Genomic DNA, 20,625 nt, shown 5'->3' on the forward strand with positions numbered 1-20,625 from the left:
TGTTATTTATAAATTTAATATTATCAACATTAAATATAGTTTTATTAACAAATTTGATTTGAGATTTAGTAACTTTTAATTTTGTGTTCATATTTTTCTTGTATTAGTTAATTTTTATGCTAAACATTGAAATATTCAACATTAATTAAAACAAGTCCCTAGGGTTGAGACTTGAGAGTCAATAAATGCAAATTATTGCAAACGGACAAACGGCATTGAATACAGGCCAACTCAACTTGGATGCCCTTCTAATCCTAACATCATCCTATCACGATGTGCTTCCTCCTCATCAGACTGACTGTATCTCTATCACTTCTCTTGGAAATCACGCCTTTCCCTCATCTCTTTCTCTCTCCCATATGTCTCCCCCAAACAAAAGTACTATACTGCCATCAAACAAAAACCTTTCGTTACATGTTATTTTTTTTTTATCTTCAATGAAAAGTATATATTGTGATCAAATTAAATTAAATCTCATAATTATACTATGACTAATGAGTGTACCGTTTCAATATATACTGGAAAATAAGTTATTAAATAAATAATTTGATTATTTTTTCTTTTTATTTAGCGTAGTCAAAGAGTTAATGTAAGAATGAATGATCAATCTGTCTTCATCTATCAGAAGGAAGTCTTAAATTCTTGGTTCAGTGCTTATCTTTTGGGCTGAAATTTTTTTTTTTCCAAATACTCATAGATATCTTTTTATTGAAGACAATTGTATTTAAAACACTATCAGATACTTAATGTAGATAACTCTCCTAACAGAAATTTGAATATTGATTTGTCATGTTGTGAGAAATTAGCTCTTTTCGTTAAATCTAATCCTGATAGTTCTTTTGGGCTGAAATTTTGATTTGGAGATCATGCAGCATGTGATACTCGTATCCGGTCTTTTTTTCCACCTTTTTTTTTATCTGGAAAAAAAAAGGTCACGATCATGTAAAACATGCACGGCATGCTTTTGATTGCCAATTTGGACTTTAATCATTTTTGGAATATTATTGTTTGTGCAAATTACTATTACCTCCGGTCTTAATTATAAAATTTATTTATAATTTATAAACAAAGTCTTATAATTAGAACCGATTTATTTATAGTCTATAAATAAAATCTTATAATTGGAACCAAAAATAATATTAAACAAGCTTATATATTTGTGTCCCTTTTCTTTTTTCCCCTAAAAAACTCTTTTTATATATGTGTATCAACATGTTTGTAACTTTCTCTGTATTGGCCTGAATTGTTTTTATGTATATCTGTTAATTGAGCTCTAAATGAAATTCTATACACCATCCTTGTAATTTTTCTTTAAAAAAATCGACTATTTGGTCTCTGCAAAGGTCGACTATGAATTTTTTTTTAAATACACGTTTAAATTATTGATATTTGGAGCAAAAAGCCAAGAACTTATTTCATCATCATCAGTTTCGTTAAAGCTGAGCAATCTAATTATTCATATTTAATGTGAATTATTTAAAGGCCAACTTTTTTCCTAATTTACTCACACAATTGAAATAGTGTTCTTTTTTTTTTTGATAAAAAATAGTGTTCATTTTGTGTTCTACTTTATTGACAAAAGAACACATAAATTTTAATCACAGCTAAGTTGAATAATTGATCAGACCTTTAAATAAATGAAATCTCAACGATTAAGGGGATTCATCCTCATAATTCATAAATTTAAAAAAAATGCCCTAGAAATATCCACAGAAAGAGCATTGAGTACCAAAAAGTTTTTTTTGGCTTTTTATATACCCTATTATCTCCATTTTAATGCAGATTTTTAATTAGGCCACATTTGGTGTTTTCTAAAGCAGTGATACACGTAATCATGCTTGAGCATAATCAATGACAAACTGGGCTTCTTATTTATTAGAATTACCAGGGTTTATAATCTCGAATTTACAAAACACAGTTAATTACATGATGCTGTGTTATTCATGAAAATCTAGGTACTCTCACTAATGAAGAACCATAACTGAGGAATTGATAAATATTTAGAGCCAGGGAGAATTGTAAATAGGAGTGACAACAGATTTAACTTGCAGATACTTGTGAAGGGCTTCCATTCCATGTTCTTTCCCAAATCCACTCATCTTATACCCTCCAAAGGGGACATCATTCCCAATGCAAAATAGCAGTTGATCCAAATGATTCCTGCTCTTATGGATCTCGACACTGTGTTTGCTATGTCTATGTTCTTCGTCACTATGCCTGCTGCTAACCCATATCTCGTATTGTTCGCACTCTTTATTGCTTCCTCCATCGTTCTGTTCAATTATATGCACATTCCACATTTCAATATTCATCAATTTGATACGACTAATTAACATCAGCAAGTACTTCAACTTACTTGAACTTCATTAGGGCCGTCACAGGCCCAAATATTTCATCTTGTGCTATCAGCATGTCCTCCTGTGTGATCAGTTATTTGTATTTGCTTAGCACACCTGAGATTTTGAAGCTCTTGTACATGAAGTTGGGTACTTATTGGATCTTAATTACCTTAACGTCTGTGAAAATTGTAGGTTCAATGTAGTATCCCTTGTTGCCCACTGCTTTACCCCCAGTCAACAGGGTGGCCCCTTCTCTCTTTTCCGTGTTCTATGTACGACAATATCTTCTCGTATTGCCTCTTGTCGACCTACAGTTTCATGCGAGGTATGTATATATATGAGGATGTTCAATGTATATATGTGATATAGACACACACACACACACACACACACACACACCACAGAGCTAGTGAAAGTATATTATGTATAAATTTGCTTAATTATTATACCTGAGGACCTTGCTGAACGTTAGGATCAAAAGGGTCTCCAACTACCCAAGCTTTCGCCTTTTCCACCAACTTCTTCTCAAACTCATCATAAATACCTTCTTGAACAAAAACACGGGAGCCTGCAACACAGACTTCTCCCTGCAAAAACCTCAAGCCAAGAAATAATGTGACTTAAAAGGCACAAATCACATGAGGAATAACATGATTAATATATCTGGAAGGCTATGTGACCTTGTTAAAAAGGACTCCTATGAGTGCCAGTTCCGCAGCTTTGTCCACATCAGCATCATCAAATATAATGAGGGGTGATTTGCCTCCTAATTCAAGCGAAACTTGTTTCAAATTACTCTTAGCCGCGGCCTGCATCACTTCCCGTCCTGTTTGTGTTGAACCAGTGAAGCTAACCTACAAGAACAAACCAACAAGCTAGGCAAGTTCAGCAGCAGCCGCGAACCCCCTTTAAATCTCAAATGGATCAGAATACTTGACATGTTAGTTACCTTATCAATGTCCATATGCGAGCTTATAGCAGCACCAGCAATTGGACCAAACCCAGGTACCACATTAAGCACACCATCTGGTACTCCAGCCTATGAAAACAAACAGCAAGCAAAATAATGCTGGTGTACAGAAGATATCAGAAATGTGTTGATCACAAGACATGTTTAGAGAAGATGAGAAAGTAAAGATATATGTACAAGCTTAGCAAGATGGGCGCAGAAGAGAGCAGAGAGAGGAGTTTGCTCGGCGGGTTTGACAACCATGGTGCAGCCGGCAGCCAAGGAAGGGGCAACCTTGGTGAAGAACATAGCGGTGGGGAGGTTCCAAGGAATGATGTGACCCACCACGCCAATGGGTTCGAGCAGAGTATAAGCATGGAACTGTCTGGACATCTTCAATACCTCTCCATGGATTTTATCAGCAGCGCCTGCATAGTACCGCAGCATATTGGCTGCTGAAGGAATCTCAACGGTTTTACACCATTGGTACAGTTTTCCACCGTCTATGGCATCCAGTGCTGCTAGTTCCTCTGTATTTTGGTCTATCAACTCTGCCAATTTCATTAGTATTCTTCCTCTTTCCTGTTTATTCCCACACCATCACATTTTGATTACTTTGTTTGCAGTTATAGCAACAACAACACCACAACCCAGGAACAAACTAATTTTCTTAAAGAAGCGGGTCTTTTCTACACATGTTCTCTAGTACACTGTATACCGTAAACATTTTAGATATTAGAATTATCTAGTGTTCGATGTTATTGATTAACTTGAATTCGGGAGAGATCCCTAATTAATCATTTTGATGTATCCATGGAAAAAAAAAACTCTCCTTATATTGACGTCTTGAAAAAAAAAAAGGATCAGTTTTCTGATATTCAACCCGAGAAGAAAAAATTCCAAATAATTAATATCAATATTGATACTAATATAAAGTATAAAATTATAAAAAAATAAAAAAATTCTCATGCATTATAGAAAATCTAAAAAGTGTTGTATTATTTAAAATTTATTAATAATATTCCTCTTGTCAAAAATATAAAATTAGTTATGGAATTGATTTTGGTTTTAAATGTTTAGAATTTTTTGATAGATTAAATGTAGGAGTTTAGTCTATTTTTATTTTTCATATTTATTTTTTTCAAACCAATTTATCTAATTTATAAATTTTACTCCTATATGATCAATATTATACATGGATAATTAATTTAGCTTCTCTTTTTTGGATTGAAAATTTATTAACTTTCTTCATCTATACAAATTGGTTAAGCAACTCTTATGTATTATTATTAAGGACTTATTACATATAATTGTTGGTCCCATTGAAAGATATTATGAGTGTTAAAGTATGATTAAATATATATAATACTACCTTCGGTTATTAAAGCTAGTTGAATAATTTGAGTAGATTAAAAAACTAGTTAAGTTATTATTTGTAATAAGTAGATATTGTCTTTCCTAAAATATCTCTATTGACCAAGTGTATTGACTAGAACTATTATTATCACAAGGACTACTTTTAAAAAAATAGATAAATATAATAAACAAAGTGGATTGGAGTATTATATTTAGGACTAAAATAAAAGTTAAATGAACTCTTATATTAAGATCGAAAGTAATATTTAAAAGTTATTATAAACTTTAATTTGTGTTTTTCTAAACTAGTCTAATATAATGTAATAGTGATTGAGTTCATTTACCCTGTTTTTGTCCCCAAAAAAATTTACCCTGTAATTACATGGGAAGAAAATCAGGATGAAAAAGATGTGCGGAAGAAAACTCTCCAAAATAATAATATTTGGGAGAATTATAATGAAGTTCTAAGAAAAAATTATGGGCTAAGGTGCGCCCAGCACTCTGAATTATTTACTCAGATACGTCCAGTGGCCTAAAGTAATTTTGGGTGCGCCCAGTATCCTAAACTAATTAAATGATACGTCCATATCCCAGGCTAACAGAAATGTTATGTTAACTGTTACTTTCCTGACTCAGCTTAAAGTTGACCCTAGATATTCTAAATGGTAGACATATGGACATTTGATATGTATTATTCTTACTCAAAATTGAATTTATTTCCTTCCTCTTCTTCTAAATAAATTGACTTTTGAGTAAGAATAATACACATCGGGTGCCCTTGTGTCTACCATGTAGAATATCTGGGGTCAACTTTAAGTTGAGTCAGGAAAGTAACAGTTAAACATAACATTTCTGTTAGCCTAGGATATGGATCATCATTTAATTAGTTTAGGACACTGGATACACCCAAAATTACTTTAAGCCATTGGACATACCTGGGTAAATAGTTGGGGATACTGGAAGTACTTTAACTCAAAAATTTTACTAAAAGGAAAAAATTTGCAGGGAGTGGGGACCGCAAATCAGGTGGGACCCACTATGAGGCGTCATACTTCGTTCCTTGCCCTGTCCTGCACACACGGGATTCCCTCCAGGCCGGGCCACATCCTAGCTGAGAACACGAGAAAGTAAAAGAGACAAGTAACATACAGAGCCGGGCATGCGAGGCCATGGGCCGAAGTCAAATGCTTGGCGAGCAGCTTTCACGGCGACGTCTATATCATCTCTGCCGCCTTGGGCGACGGTGGCGATGACCTCCCCTGTTCTCGGATCTATCGTCTCGAAAGTCTTCCCTGCTACCGAGAAGCAGGAATCAATATGAAGGAAAAAAGGGATATATGGGAAAGGAAGGAAGAGAGGAAATGTTGAGTAGCAGATTACCAGAGAGGGAATCAACGAAGCTGCCATTGATGAAGAGCTGCGTGAACTTGATGTGGACGGAGGGGATTAGGATTGGGGGGAGAGGTGGAGTGGCCATTGGAGAGAGAAGCCATGAGAGACACACAAACAGGGAATCGAAGAAGTTGAGGGGATCGGATCAGCGTCCCTCTGTGGTTCAACTTCACTGTGGTTTGGCACAGTATATCCGCAGGCTTGAATATGGACACAGAATATTTGCGAAATGAAGGACTGGCCACAAATATTTAAAAACAATGAATGAATGAATGATAAAATATTGCCTTCACATCACATGGTTGCCAACGTATGTACGTAACCTAGTTGTGAATTATGAAAATTTATTAGGTTCAAGGTAAATAAAAATTCTGTAAGCCCAGTTATAAGTTTTTTAAACTTAATGATAAAAATTCTTCGAAAATTATAATATATTTGTAAGTTTGCGACATTTACTCTGCAGCTGAATTTTCAAGTTTGCAAAAATCAAAGTTGCGTTAAAAACTAACACAAACACACACACACGATCTTTTGACCAGTTAATTTGATATGATCTCATGTTATCTCTAACATAATCAAATATGATCTCAAAAATAAATCAACAGAACTTTTTTTTAATCTCTTCTTGAGTTCGGTAAGAAAAACATATTGGCATTATGTAATTTTTATAATTGGTTTAAATTGTTTTTTTTTTAATAAAATCCTACTTAGAGTTGTCTAAACATTAAATACATATTTACCAGTTTTACCCCTTATTTTTTTTTATTTTTTTTCTTTTATCTTTTGCTCATACTGCAGTACCTTTCTTCCTTTATCTCATTACTAGTAGTATTTCTTTCTTATTTGTTCCTTTATTTATTAAATAAGAACATACTTAAAAAAAGTTCAATTTTTACATGTTTATTGTTTTAAACTAATTTTAACTAAAAAGGATGGGAGGAATATTGAAATTGATGTATTTAATTAAATATGTTCATTTTCGTTCCTCTTTAGTTTTAAGATTTTATATATAAATTTTATGGTGTATATTTTTCCTGTTAAAACTTAGCTTTTGAATATGCGATTTGTGACAGATCTCGAAGCGTCTCGATCAGACTTTATTTTCGTCCCATTAAAAATTTTGAAGGATTCCGCATGTTAGAGAAGAGAACAAAAGTTTCTTTGTTGTGACTTGTGATCAATAATTTAAGTGCTCCTTCGATCAACTTGAGTCTTGATATTTAAAAAATTAATTGTTTTTGGCTTATAATAAAAGGCCGCGATAGATGTTGTATAACATCTTCGCTGCCACAAAAAATACTTTTTCTATTCTAAACATAAAACTCATTTTTTAGTGTAATTTACATTATAAAATAAGTCTTATATTTAGAACCTGAGAGAGTAATAAAGATAGATGTATATAAAATCAGTGATATGTACATGAAAATTTAAATAAATAAGCACAAGAGGGGTCGAATTATGCTGAAGAAACAGCTGTTTATAATTAAATGTCCTCTTCCTTTTGTTTTATTTATAAGGTCATTTGATTCCTCCACGTGGAAAAAGCACAAAAGGACTAAGACGTTGAGCACATGAGCTTCTAATTTGAAGACATATGCTTTATTTTAACGGAACACTGTAACTTACATGTTGAAAATTCATCCTATCAAAATTATCATACATTAATTATTGGAAAAATCATAAAAAAAGACCTTGAAAATTAAAAAATACATATAGGGACCTATTTACAAAAATTATTGTCATTTGCTTATTAATTATTGTCAAAATCCATACTAATATTATAATGGGTCCCTATTTGCAATTTTTTTATTTTGAAGGTCTTTTTTGCTATTTTTTCTTAATTATTTTAAATGATAATCAAAATATTTTTTAGGTTTGAAATAAATAAATAATTACTCAAAATTTTTTAAAGATTTTAATTTATGGCATAAACTAACAGTGACCAAATAACTATTTTTTAAAAATGCCTTTATAAAAAGTTGAGAGAATTAAAAATTTAAAATAAATAATTTTTATTTATTTCATTAAGCAATGTTTGAAATTTTAACTCTCTAAGCAATTCAACGGTGGGGGATTAATATATTATACTCGCAAGTTTCCATCCGTTTGTAATCATATTGGACCCAAAATTGGTCCATGCCATAGCCTATGAGCGGGTGACTTGAAAGGGAAAGAAAGGCCTCTGAGCAGTTCTCGAATCTTCATCAAATCAATGTTAACGTCTTTCAATTAGGATCGGCCCCCTCATCCATTATAGAAGATCAACAACCGCCATCACCTCACTCAAGGATTATGAGTTTTATGACAGTAATTTACACAACCAACAGAATAAATTGTTTTAAAATTTTTCAGTCGTCTCTCTCTACTTATAATATATTCAAAACTACTCTTCCGATTCTAAATATAAGACCCTTATATTACTGTATATAAGGGTCTTATATTTAGGATCGAAGGAGTATTATTCAAGTGCTTTAAAAACGAATCAACCGAATCATCATATATGCTTTTCTTATTATGAACACAAAGGTGTACAAATTTTCATTTACGTATATAGGCACAGCATGATGCTGCGTTATTGATGATGAAACTCTAGAAACCGTCATACAAATGAAAAGCCACACAAGAGAATTTGGCATTTTAGAGCCATGGAGAGTTGTAGATAGGAGTGACAACAGATTTAACTTGCAGATACTTGTGAAGGGCTTCCATTCCAAAATCTTTCCCAAACCCACTCATCTTGTACCCTCCGAAGGGAACATCATTCTCAAATGTAAAATAGCAGTTGATCCAAATGATTCCTGCTCTTATGGATCTCGAAACTGTGTTTGCTATATCAATGTTCTTCGTCACTATGCCTGCCGCTAGCCCATATTTTGTGTTGTTCGCACTCTTTATTGCTTCCTCCATTGTTCTGTTACGTATAATACACATATATTCATCATTAATCTGATAGGACCAATTAATCAACACCTTAAAATTGAATAGCAAGTATTTTAACTCACTTGAACTTCGTTAGTGCCATCACAGGACCAAATATTTCATCTTTTGCTATCAGCATGTCCTCCTGCGTAATGAATATGTCAGTTGTTGTTATTATATATGCTATAGCGCAGAGCTGAGATTTTGAAGCTCTTATGAAGTTGACTACTTCTTGGATCTTAATTATTATTACCTTAACGTTAGTGAACACTGTAGGTTCAATGTAGTATCCCTTGTTGCCCACTGCTTTACCCCCAGTCAACAGGATGGCCCCTTCTCTCTTACCGTGCTCTATGTACGACAATATCTTTTCAAACTGCCTCTTGTCAACCTACAGTTTCATACAAGCTAAAGCATGTAATCATGCATATATGAGGATGATCAATCGATATGTCTGTTATATATGTACAGTTAGCTAGTGAGTGCATATTTAATTTATGAATAAGCTTGTTGCTTAATTATTACCTGAGGACCTTGCTGAACTTTAGGATCAAAAGGGTCTCCAATTACCCAAGCTTTTGCCTTCTCCACCAACTTCTTCTCAAATTCATCATATATGCCTTCTTGAACAAACACACGAGAGCCTGCAACGCAGACTTCTCCCTGCGGAAAGTTCAAGCCAAGAAATGATGTGACATAATCATCACTTCGGGAATATGATTAATCTGATGGGAAGCTATTTGACCTTGTTAAAAAGGATTCCTATGAGTGCAAGTTCCGCAGCTCTGTCCACATCAGCATCATCGAATATAATGACGGGTGATTTGCCTCCTAGTTCCAGTGAAACTTGTTTCAGATTACTCTTAGCCGCAGCCTGCATCACTTCCCGCCCTGTTTGCGTTGAACCAGTAAAGCTAACCTACAACAACACACCAACAAAGCAAGTTCGATCAGCTGTAAGCCCTGTTCTATATCATCCAAATTAATCAGGTAAAACCCCAAATTAAATTCTTGACGTGCCATTTACCTTATCAACGTCCATATGCGAGGTTAAAGCAGCACCAGCAATTTTGCCAAACCCGGGTACAACATTAAGCACACCATCTGGTATTCCAGCCTGTCAAATTAAAAATCAGCCAAACCCAGTTATTGAATCCACGAACAAATTAAAAGTACAAGTCAGAACAATGTTAATTAATGTGTTGAGACCATAAGACATATTTAGAGAAGAGAAAGTAACATGGTTTGCGTGCGAAGATATACCAGCTTAGCGAGATGAGCGTAGAAGAGAGCAGAGAGAGGAGTTTGCTCGGCAGGTTTGACGACCATGGTGCAGCCGGCGGCCAAAGAAGGGCTGACCTTGATGAAGAACATGGTGCTGGGGAAGTTCCAGGGAATGATGTGACCCACCACACCAATGGGTTCCAGCAAAGTGTAAGCCTGGAAATTGCCTGACATCTTCAGTACCTCTCCATGGATTTTATCAGCAGCACCGGCATAGTAACGTAGCAGATTTGCAACAGAAGGAACCTCCATCTTACACCACTGGTATAGTTTTCCTGCGTCCATGGCGTCTAGTGTTGCTAGTTCTTCTGCATTTTGGTCTATCAAATCTGCCCATTTCATCAATATTCTTCCTCTCTCCTGAATATTCACACACCATCACACGTTTTACTATAAAGTAACAGCAACAAAAAACAACAAAACCCATCTACAAAATTTGACCTTTTTTTTTTTTTTAAAAAAAAAAAACGTACTCATATCTGTGTCTTGTGTCGTTATAGAACATGCTTTCTTTATATATTATATATTTGATAACATGTGGACCGTTCACATGAAAAATTTAATCGCTGAATTTAAAGTTTTTTAATGGACAAATAAAGGGTTGGCCTGACCGAAGCTAATCCTGTTCCTGAGTTGAGATCCATGAATTTCTATACAATTTTCTCTTCTTCTTCTTTTTTTCATTTTTTTCACTATATTATTAATTTTTTAGAAATATAAAATTTTCGTTCTCCATTTTTTTCCTTAAAAAAATTGTGAAATTCACGGACTTTCAACTTGAAAGGATGCGTTTCCGACTTGACTGGGTTCGTGAGTCAAGATGTACTGCGGGGATGAAAGAGAGATTAAGATATTTTGTAAAGTGTTGACCCGATATTTAAGCTTGGATGTAGCAAGACTCGAGGAGCTTCGTTATTATATATGAAGGAACTGAAACGTCCTACGATCGATTTCGAGATATTCAAACGTCTAGCACCAGGAAGATTTCAAAGGATGCTCAGACTGTATGTTCAGACTGAATTTTTCAACTATCTAGATTTAATTTAATTTAAGTTATATTTTGATAGATTTACAATTAAAATTAAAATAATGCCATATAGCTGTTAGTATTTAAAACAATAGAGTTATTATTTAATAAATCATATTTTAAAACGTCAAATATAAATGTAAACCACCTAAACTAGTTTTAGATTTCACATATATATGGCTATGGTAAATGAAGACATTTGTAATATGTGTACTACGATGGAGTAAAGCATTGAAATATTGAAAATAATTGAGAAGTGAGGACGTAGCCGGCTTGAGTTTCCAGAGCATAAATATCAACGACGCATGAGGTTCGCAACTTAGAAAATGAAAATGACTCGATAAGCTCAAAATTTTTTTTTGGGCTGGGGGGGGCCAAAGATGGATGTTGACCAATAAATGAGTTGACTTCCCAAATTGGTTCTGCGTAATGCTTGCCACAAACTACCACATACGGACGGTTCGTCAGACGCCTTGGTTTCTGAGTCTCATTTGGTGGCTTCCACCTCAAGTAGCGCGCCTGGCGCCATCAAATCATTTTTTCTACCCATTTTAAATTATTCTTCTAATTAATTTCTTAATTTCCTAGTTTAAAAATCAGCCTTGGTGCTCTATAGATCAAAAAGTATGCATCACCTCCGTTTACTAATAAATATTGAAGAATAATTGAGAAATAAATAATATAATTATCATGGTGTTATTCTTGTCAATAAAATATATCTTGAGCAAGTTCAGTTTTCCTCTTAAACAAAAAGAAAAAAAAGAGAGAGAGAGGCAGTGGAGAAGGAGAAACATACAGAACCGGACATGCGAGGCCAGGGGCCGGAGTCAAAGGCGTGACGGGCAGCTTGAACGGCGGCGTCAATATCCTCCTTGGTGCCTTCGGCGACGGCGGCGATGACGTCACCTGTTCTGGGATCTATCGTCTCGAACGTCTTCTCTGTTTCATTGCCCTCAAAGCCTCAAACCAGTTTCCAACAGCTAGCAGCGGGTAATTAATTAAGGAAGAGAGGAGAAAAAGAAGGAATGATGCAACAAACCTGAGACGGAATCAACGAATTGTCCGTCGATGAAGAGCCGCCTGAACTTGACATCCATGGAGGGGTGGCCGTTGGAAAGAGAAGCCATGAGAGAGAGAGAGAGAGAGAGGTCTTTCTTGTGATATCAATGAGGACTGGGGAAGGGATACGATAGTTATGGATTATATATAGACAGAGACAAGAATCACTAATGAAGGACGAGGGGCGTTGAAATGTATATGGGGGCCATGTGTGTATACTAAACAGAACACTTAAAATTTCGAGTTACTCCCTCTAGTACCTATTACCACATTATAAGTGATTGCTATATATACTAATAAAAACAGTTAAAAATATTAAATTGATTATAAAATTTAATTTATTTTTAATATTATTTTCATTAACTACATTAAATTTTAATATGATTTCTACACTCTTACTACCCTCATTAAATTTAGACATAAATGGAAACAAATATTTAATGCTCCTTAAAACTATCATAACATCTTATAAAAAGAACCAATTTTTTTTTTTCTACAGGGTGTGACCATATCTAGGGAGGAACTAGTTTGGGCCTCATCACTTTGATGAGCACTCTATAAGCTCATCAGATTTGGATGGTTTATATCTTATTTGAATTGTCTAGATCTATTTTTTTATTTGTTCAAAATAATTATTTTAATATATATAATCTCAAATAGAGATAGTATCTTAGTTATCATTCTTTTAAAAAAATGATTTTTTTACTTAAAAATAATTAATTAAAAATCTTAATTCTGCACTATTCAAATTAGATATAGATAGTTCAAATCTAATGAGCTTGGAGTGCTCATTAAGGTGATGAGCACTGAAACTGGTTCCATATAGGGAGTAAAATGGAACGATTCAGGGCAGGCGGCCAATGGATTTTTGTTTCTCTTTTTGGCTTTTGTTGAAGGTATAGCCTTCTCGGATCACATTTCACATATTGATTAAAAAGATGACCATAGAGTGCTCATTATACACTACAAAAAAAATTGACTTTTGTCGCCGCTGAAAAGTCGTTGCCGTAGCAGCCGTGGCTGAAAACTTTCAGTGGCGACTAAAAATATTACCGTTAAAAGATACTTTCAGCGGCGACTTTTAGAAATTTCAGCGGTGACAAATGTCGCCACTGAAAACACTTTCAGCGGCAACTTTTTTGTCGCCGCTGAAAGTAATGCCTAAGAAGAATTGACTTTACTAATGCCACATCATCACCGCCGGTGCCACGTCATCGTCTCCGGCCGTCACGTCATCACCGTCGACCTCCACGTCATCGCCATCGGCGGCCACGTCATCACCGCCGACCACCACATCATCAATAGCCACCTCCACGTCATTGCCATGTCACTCCTCCTCGCCACGTCATCGTCTAAATATTTTCACCTTAAATGTGTCTTCTTCCAGGTTCAAACTCGTGACTGCCTCCTTTCGTGTCCAACCTTCTTGCCACTGAGCCAGATTGAATTTGTTTATTAATATTGTAAAATAAAATATATATTATTATATTATACTTTCAGCGGCGACACTTTTGTCGCCGCTAAAAGTCTTGGTTTCAATGGCGAACTTTCAACGGCGACTAAAAAAGTCGCCGCTGAAAGTCCACTTTCGGCGCGCGACAAAAAAAGTCGCCGCTGAAGGTCCACTTTCAGCGGCGACTTTTTGGTGTCGCCGCTGAAGGTCCACTTTCAGCGGCGACTTTTTGGTGTCGCCACTGAAAGTCCACTTTCAGCGGCAACTTTTTTTGTCGCCGCCGAAAGTCGTCGCCTAAAGTCTATTTTTTTGTAGTGATAATCATTCGAATTAATCTTATTCCATTGTCGTGAGAAAAACATAATCATCTCTTATTGTTGGTTTGATGTTCAGCGTTAGTTGGCCGTTAGGCGCTTGATCAATAGCCCTTTCTCATCAATATACAATCATAAGATAATATAATTTTGTTATGGTTGTTTTTTTTAAGAAAAATGCCATCAAATTGTACATTTTTCGCTCATTTTATTTAAAAAATAATCGTCCTATTTTATCGTTGTTACATTTTATACTGTTTCTACATGGGAGGGGGAGAGCCGGCCCCCAAATTCAACCTTCTTTTTTACCTTTTCACTCTTGAAATTATACTGAAATATAATTAACATAAACAAACAGACCAACATAGTTAGAATATTACTCAAAATATGTTGAAAAAAAAATATTGTTCAAAATATTCTATCTATCTATTTATATCCATCATCTGATCTGAAACTTCTCCCCAACAAGAGAAAAATCGTACATTGTGTGTAAAAAAAAAGGTTACATTAATTTGAAAGTAAAGAAGTATAGTTATTTAGTTTATCAAAAAAAATATATATAAAAAATAAGAATGAAATATCAATCTCTAATAATTTGGCGATCTATGTGAATCAAGGAAGTATAACGATTCTTTGGGTTTCTATATATTTCGGGGAAAACGTCAGTTTGGAGGTTCCTAACGTCACGTTTTCAGCGACCCAACCATTTATGAAATTGACTATAAACTCTTTGTTACGTAAGACTAGTGCATACGTTTGTATTTTTGTTCATTTATTAGCACTATTTGGCTCTTTGGTCCTCGTGGAAACACGATGCAACAACAATTTCACATATGATATAACGGTTTTAACTAACTGAGTTTTATTCAAATTTGATTTAAATGATTTAGATGTTAACCTTCTTAATACCTTGCTGCTTTGGAATACTTTTTCACTAAAAAAAAATAGAAAGTTTATGACGGATTTATGAGAAATTAAAATTCGTTGCAAATTAAATCCATCGCAGAAAATAATTATTGTAAGGAATTTGCCATGAAAAATGATAAAATCCTGTCACAAAAAATGTTTCCGTCACGAAATATATGATGGATTGATCTGTGCTAACTTTGTCACAAAATCCAGCACAAATTTCCCCCAAATTTCGTATTATTTGGTAGCTTTAAAATATTTCTTATTATGCATTTTTCCCTTAAACTATAAAATTTAAACTTTATTATATAAAAATTCAAGATATGTTAGATTCACTGCTTAATGTGTAATTGATTAAGACCCTCAAATCTCAATCAAGAGATCCATTAACTGGACCCTTAAATTTAAAAGATGTATATAAAATTTCTTATTCAATAAAAATTTTGACTCATATCAGTATATCACTTACTAGCTCATATTGTTAAATTAATGTATCCTTTTAATTGAGCACCGATCGACAAATGGCTGTTGAAAACTTTAAGGGGTTGAATTCTTGTGTTTCAATTAAACTGCTAAAGCGGGAATTATTAATCGTCAGACGTATGCATATTCAACCATGGACATTTGATATATTTCAAAGATCAGACATAAGATATGTACATAATATAATTTTAATAATTTAAAACATATTGGGTCGAAGAAATTAGTTAGCGTCAAATGAACTTCACCTACTGCTTAAAATGCAAATCTCTTACGTTATTGAACAAAGTTTGTGTTGTGGCCTTCAGAAAAGATGTCAACTAGCAAGAAACACATGGTCCGACATTTGTTTGAATTCATGAATTCTCTTCCTTTGTTTAATTGTCGCTATCCATTTACACCTCATTAGTTTTTCATTCTTAATTGGAATAATTTTATGTATTTTAATGTTACATTAATATTTTATTTAACATGTATAGAATCCATCATTCGCCCAATTAGTTTTAGATATGTGATGCTTAACAAATTCAAATAGTGTATCATTGAGTACGTATACCAAACTCAAATAATTTCACTTATAAATTTATTAAAATCAAAGTAGTCAGCTCCAAGATAACAAAACAAAAATCTGGCCAATAAAAGATAACACAACAAAATCGGTATGTGTATCATTAATATTACATTAATATTTGATGTTACATTAATATTTTATTTAACATGTATAGAATCCATCATTCGCCCAATTAGTTTTAGATATGTGATGCTTAACAAATTCAAATAGTGTATCATTGAGTACGTATACCAAACTCAAATAATTTCACTTATAAATTTATTAAAATCAAAGTAGTCAGCTCCAAGATAACAAAACAAAAATCTGGCCAATAAAAGATAACACAACAAAATCGGTATGTGTTTTGCTTAAAGAAAAAAAAAATCGTGCTTCACACAATTGTTGATGAAAATAGTTATTCAATTATTTTCATTTTATTTATTACTATTCATAGTTATGCTGACAGCTAATTACTTGAATTAAACTAAAGGGTTAAGATACAAATTTATTAAAAGTTTTCACTTACAAGTCAGAGGGCATCCGAAAGTTTACTCTTTACAAGTAAAAAACTATGATATTAACCGTTAAAATATTTTTAACAATGGGAAACGGAATTTATTATGAGTTAAAATTTTTGGGGTCATATAAAACCCAACAAGAATTTCTGAGATCCAGGGTTCATGAATGAAAATTCTGGAAGTAAATTTGTATCTGACACCTAAACTAAATTATCAATACATACTTTGTATTTGACTTTGTAAAACGTGTTAGGTTCAATCTGTTCCTTTAATAATAAACAATATGAGCACAGTGTAAATACTTGTAATTAAACAAGTTAAACCCTATCCAGTTCGGCCAAGTCTTCTCCTGGCTCCGCAAACTTCTCAAATTGAAAACTTATTTTTTTTTTCAAAAGAATAGCTAACAGTGTTAGTCTGGAAAAAAATAGAAAAAAGATCTCAGCCTATTATGAATTTTTAAGTACAATTACTTTAGTTAATTGATTAAATTTATTTATTCACGCTTCGGTACAAAAATTCGCATAGATCTCTCCACTTTAATCTCGGATGTTGTTGCTTCAAGATGGGGTTGGCATGATCTGGATTACTGTTTGTAGATCACATGGTCTTGTTTTTATAAGACAGTCGACAAAACTAAAAAAATCAAAAGAGATGTCTGATTCAATCGATGCATTGATAAGAGATTTAGAAAATAAATTACACTATTCGTCATTTTACAGATGTAATATTTTGTATTGATAATTATGTTTCTAAATAAATGCATTCATTTTCTATTCTTTTCTTTTCATAGTCTAGTATTCATCACACACTTATCTTTTTATGGCATGTGCTTTGGTTTTTTCCCCCCACATCTAGTTTCTCAACATGCGATTTATGGAAGACGCGTTAAAGTTTCTGAAATTAAATGCGGGTATATATGAATGGAAAAAATATTTTTGAGAGAGTTATATTAATTGAGTCCGACAATATTTAAATTTGAATTAATCAGATAGTCGTATATAAAATAAAAAAAAAGTTTTTAAAGCTTTCTGTTTTCTCATTAGAAAATGCGAAGTATTCCATCTCTCTACCTGCGTATACGTACTGATCATGTTAATTCCCTCTTAGGTTAAAGATGACTTTTTCTTACCAACAAGCGTTGGGTGCAGTGGTAAAGGCACCTGACACACCCCAGGCGGACAAAGGTTCGAACCTGGAGCTACGCTTGTTGGGAGGGGTTTACCGCCTTTGGTGCAAAGCACCTTAAATGAGCGTGCCTAAATACCAACCCCACTCCGGATTAGTCAGTTGCCCCGGGTTACCTGGTCCAGTTTAGAAGGCCAGGGACTCAGGAAAAGGCGCTGGATACCGGGGGGAATCGCGGGTCACTTGCCTTAGATTACCGAAAAAAAAAAAAAGATGACTTTTCCTTAATTAATTTGGATCTCAATTAGGGAAGGCAACCAAAAACTGCTGTTGTTACCAAGCATGCATGTTGACAAATTTTGATTTTAAAAAAATGAATCGACATAAATTATTATATATGTTTGTTTAATTAGACAAGAAAACTACGTGTGTGTGTGAGAGAGAGTGTGTGTGTGTACATAGATATATATATATATATATTTATATATATAGCAGGATATATTCCTTCTTCAATAATAGACTACTGAATCTGTCAACTATTATCAGAGTCATTCCAGGCTTTATTTTGCATATTAAAGTGACATTTGTTATTTAAAAAGCCAATACAAAGTTCAAAAGAAAACTGAATTTGACATTAAATATTTGTTTTGAAATATATTTGAAACTTTGCATTAATTGTCAACTGCTCCCTGAATATATTATTTAATATTTATATAAATAGTATTATTACTTAAATGATTTTTTTTCCCCAAATGTCAAGGAAGTCACGTTTGCAATCAAATATATAGTACAACGTTATGAAAAGTTCGTGTTTAATTAAATATTATTCTTAAGGTATGTCGAGCGAAAATGTTTAAGATGTAATCTCTCTAGGTTAATATGGTTGGCCAAAAAAAAATCTCCAGATTATTATGATTTAATATCTTTTACTTAGATGTAAAGACAAAATTAAATGAGATGTGATAGACGGGAAAAGAATTTCATTTATTTGTCTGTTTGGAGATGAAAAATGAACTCAGTGTGGGTTTACCTTGCGTTTCAGGAACGTCCTATTCCTTAATAGGGTAATGTTTACTTAAGTAACGTAATTTGATTCCTTCAAATGGGGAAACACAAGAACTCCTCCTGTCCTATTTATAAAGCACATAGAAAAGTTTTTGTTTTCCTATGTATAAATAATCATCACTTGATTAAGTTTTTAGCATTAATGCGCTATTTTGTCATTTATTTATTATAATGTAAACAGTTTAATTTTTGAAAAATGTGTATATAAACTGAGAGTAAAGTTAAAAAGTTATTATATTTTAATGAAGAGTTAATGTAGTTTAATATTTTTTTTTAGTTTGTATGAAACATGCTAAAAATAATTTATAAATAGGACCAGAAAAATAATAAAAAGGCAGAGCTTTTAGAAGACAGTTGAACCCCAGTCACAAAAAAGGCCTAGAGCGGTTAAAAAATAACTCTCCCAACAAGTGTGCTTTTCAGGATTTGAACTTGTGTTCTCCTTTTTATGAGGGTGAGGCCACTACCACTTCAATCAACAGCTTGTTCATTTATCTCTATTTGATATATATTAAATCTCATGTTGACTTTATAATAAATTTTGTCTTAAACTCAATTATTCAAAGAATCTAATTTAATTACTACCTCTGGTCCTAATTATAAGAGCCAGCTGACTAATTTGAGGAGATTAATGAAGTAAGTTGGGTTAGTTATTTGTCCTAAATAGGTGTTGTCTTTCCAAAAATATCCTTGCTAATCAAGTGTATTGACTAGAACTCTTATTATGAGAAGGGCTACTTCGGAAAAAAATGTATAAATATGAGACACAAAGTGGATTGGTGTTTTATATTTAAGACCAAAATAAAAGTCAAATAGGGTTTTATATTAAAGACCGGAGGTAGTATTTCACAATATCAGTTTTGGATGACTTATAATCATCTTTTCCTTTTTGGAGAATTACAATCAAGTCCCACAGAAGGGAAAAAAAATTACAAAACAAGTCCCAAAGATTTTTATTCTCCACTGCATGACTTGTTATTACAGACTACTCAGGTTGTTATTAAGACTTTTTAGTAATTATTTCTCTTTTATGAGACTTGATTGTAATTCTTTCTTTCTTTCTTTCTTTTTTTTTTCCGGGACCACAGGACGGTGTTGTTGATCAATCTATGCCTAATACGACTAATTATTAATGAATTATATAAAACTTTATTCAAAAGCGTTCGGTTCGGCTATGGCCTATGGAATATTTTGGCAGCCTAGCGCACGAAACATTAACTATGCCTAAAGCAAAGGTGATTACTGGTTACAATTAATGTGTTGTATTCTTTTCTTTATTCTCTTTATGGGGAGTAAGTACATAAGTGGGGGAAAAATTAATGAAGTTTCACTCCATAGACCATGGGGCTCATAAAATATTAATTAGTAGATGACTGTAAATCATGCACTGACCATATGGGACCAAGTAGTGAGGTGGATCAATGTTATGGTGTTCGCATTTTCCGGCTTAATTCTGGGTTTAAGAATTAGGATTAGTCTAATTCTGACTTAATTTTTTTTTCTAGCAAAAAATCATTCATTTAATGATGATCACATGACATCTCAACTCTCAAGCTTTTATCCCATTTTATCAGTAATATTTCCCTTATCTCCAGTTTCACACACTAAATAAATTGCATCTTTCTAAATTCATGTTGCTTGCAAACAAAGACTAGTTTAAAAAATTTTAAAGCACCGTATAGGTATCTTAAAATTTATCTACTCGCTTTTTAAGATGCTTCTTTGTGATTCTTGTAAAATAAAATTCTTCATAGATTAAATTCTACAGAAAAATAGAAAAATATGGGGCTGATTCGGTTGAATTCATATCCTGCCAAATACTCCTCTAGTCTTATTTATAAGACAGAAAGAAAAGCTTTTTCTTAATCCTATTTATAAGTCAT

The 20,625-nt window shown here is 33.3% G+C and overlaps 1 protein-coding gene and 1 pseudogene across 1 annotated transcript; both read right to left on the reverse strand.

Moving 5' to 3' along the window:
- Positions 1 to 1,845: 1,845 nt before the first annotated feature.
- LOC114717256 (aldehyde dehydrogenase family 2 member C4-like) lies at positions 1,846 to 6,189 on the reverse strand (annotated as a pseudogene).
- Positions 6,190 to 8,525: 2,336 nt separating this feature from the next.
- Positions 8,526 to 12,438, reverse strand: LOC114717257 (aldehyde dehydrogenase family 2 member C4-like). The gene is made up of 9 exons (XM_028902360.1): positions 12,306 to 12,438; positions 12,063 to 12,205; positions 10,219 to 10,599; positions 9,983 to 10,072; positions 9,701 to 9,874; positions 9,481 to 9,618; positions 9,209 to 9,346; positions 9,039 to 9,100; positions 8,526 to 8,947 (listed from the first exon to the last, which is right to left on the reverse strand). Exons 1-9 carry the CDS (start codon positions 12,391 to 12,393, stop codon positions 8,674 to 8,676), a joined length of 1,488 nt encoding a protein of 495 aa, XP_028758193.1. The 5' UTR covers positions 12,394 to 12,438; the 3' UTR covers positions 8,526 to 8,673.
- Positions 12,439 to 20,625: the final 8,187 nt, after the last annotated feature.

Source organism: Neltuma alba, unplaced genomic scaffold (genome assembly GCF_004799145.2).
Source record: "Neltuma alba isolate B1F8T4 unplaced genomic scaffold, ASM479914v2 tig00011721_pilon, whole genome shotgun sequence".
In the NCBI taxonomy this organism is placed as follows: Eukaryota; Viridiplantae; Streptophyta; class Magnoliopsida; order Fabales; family Fabaceae; genus Neltuma; species Neltuma alba.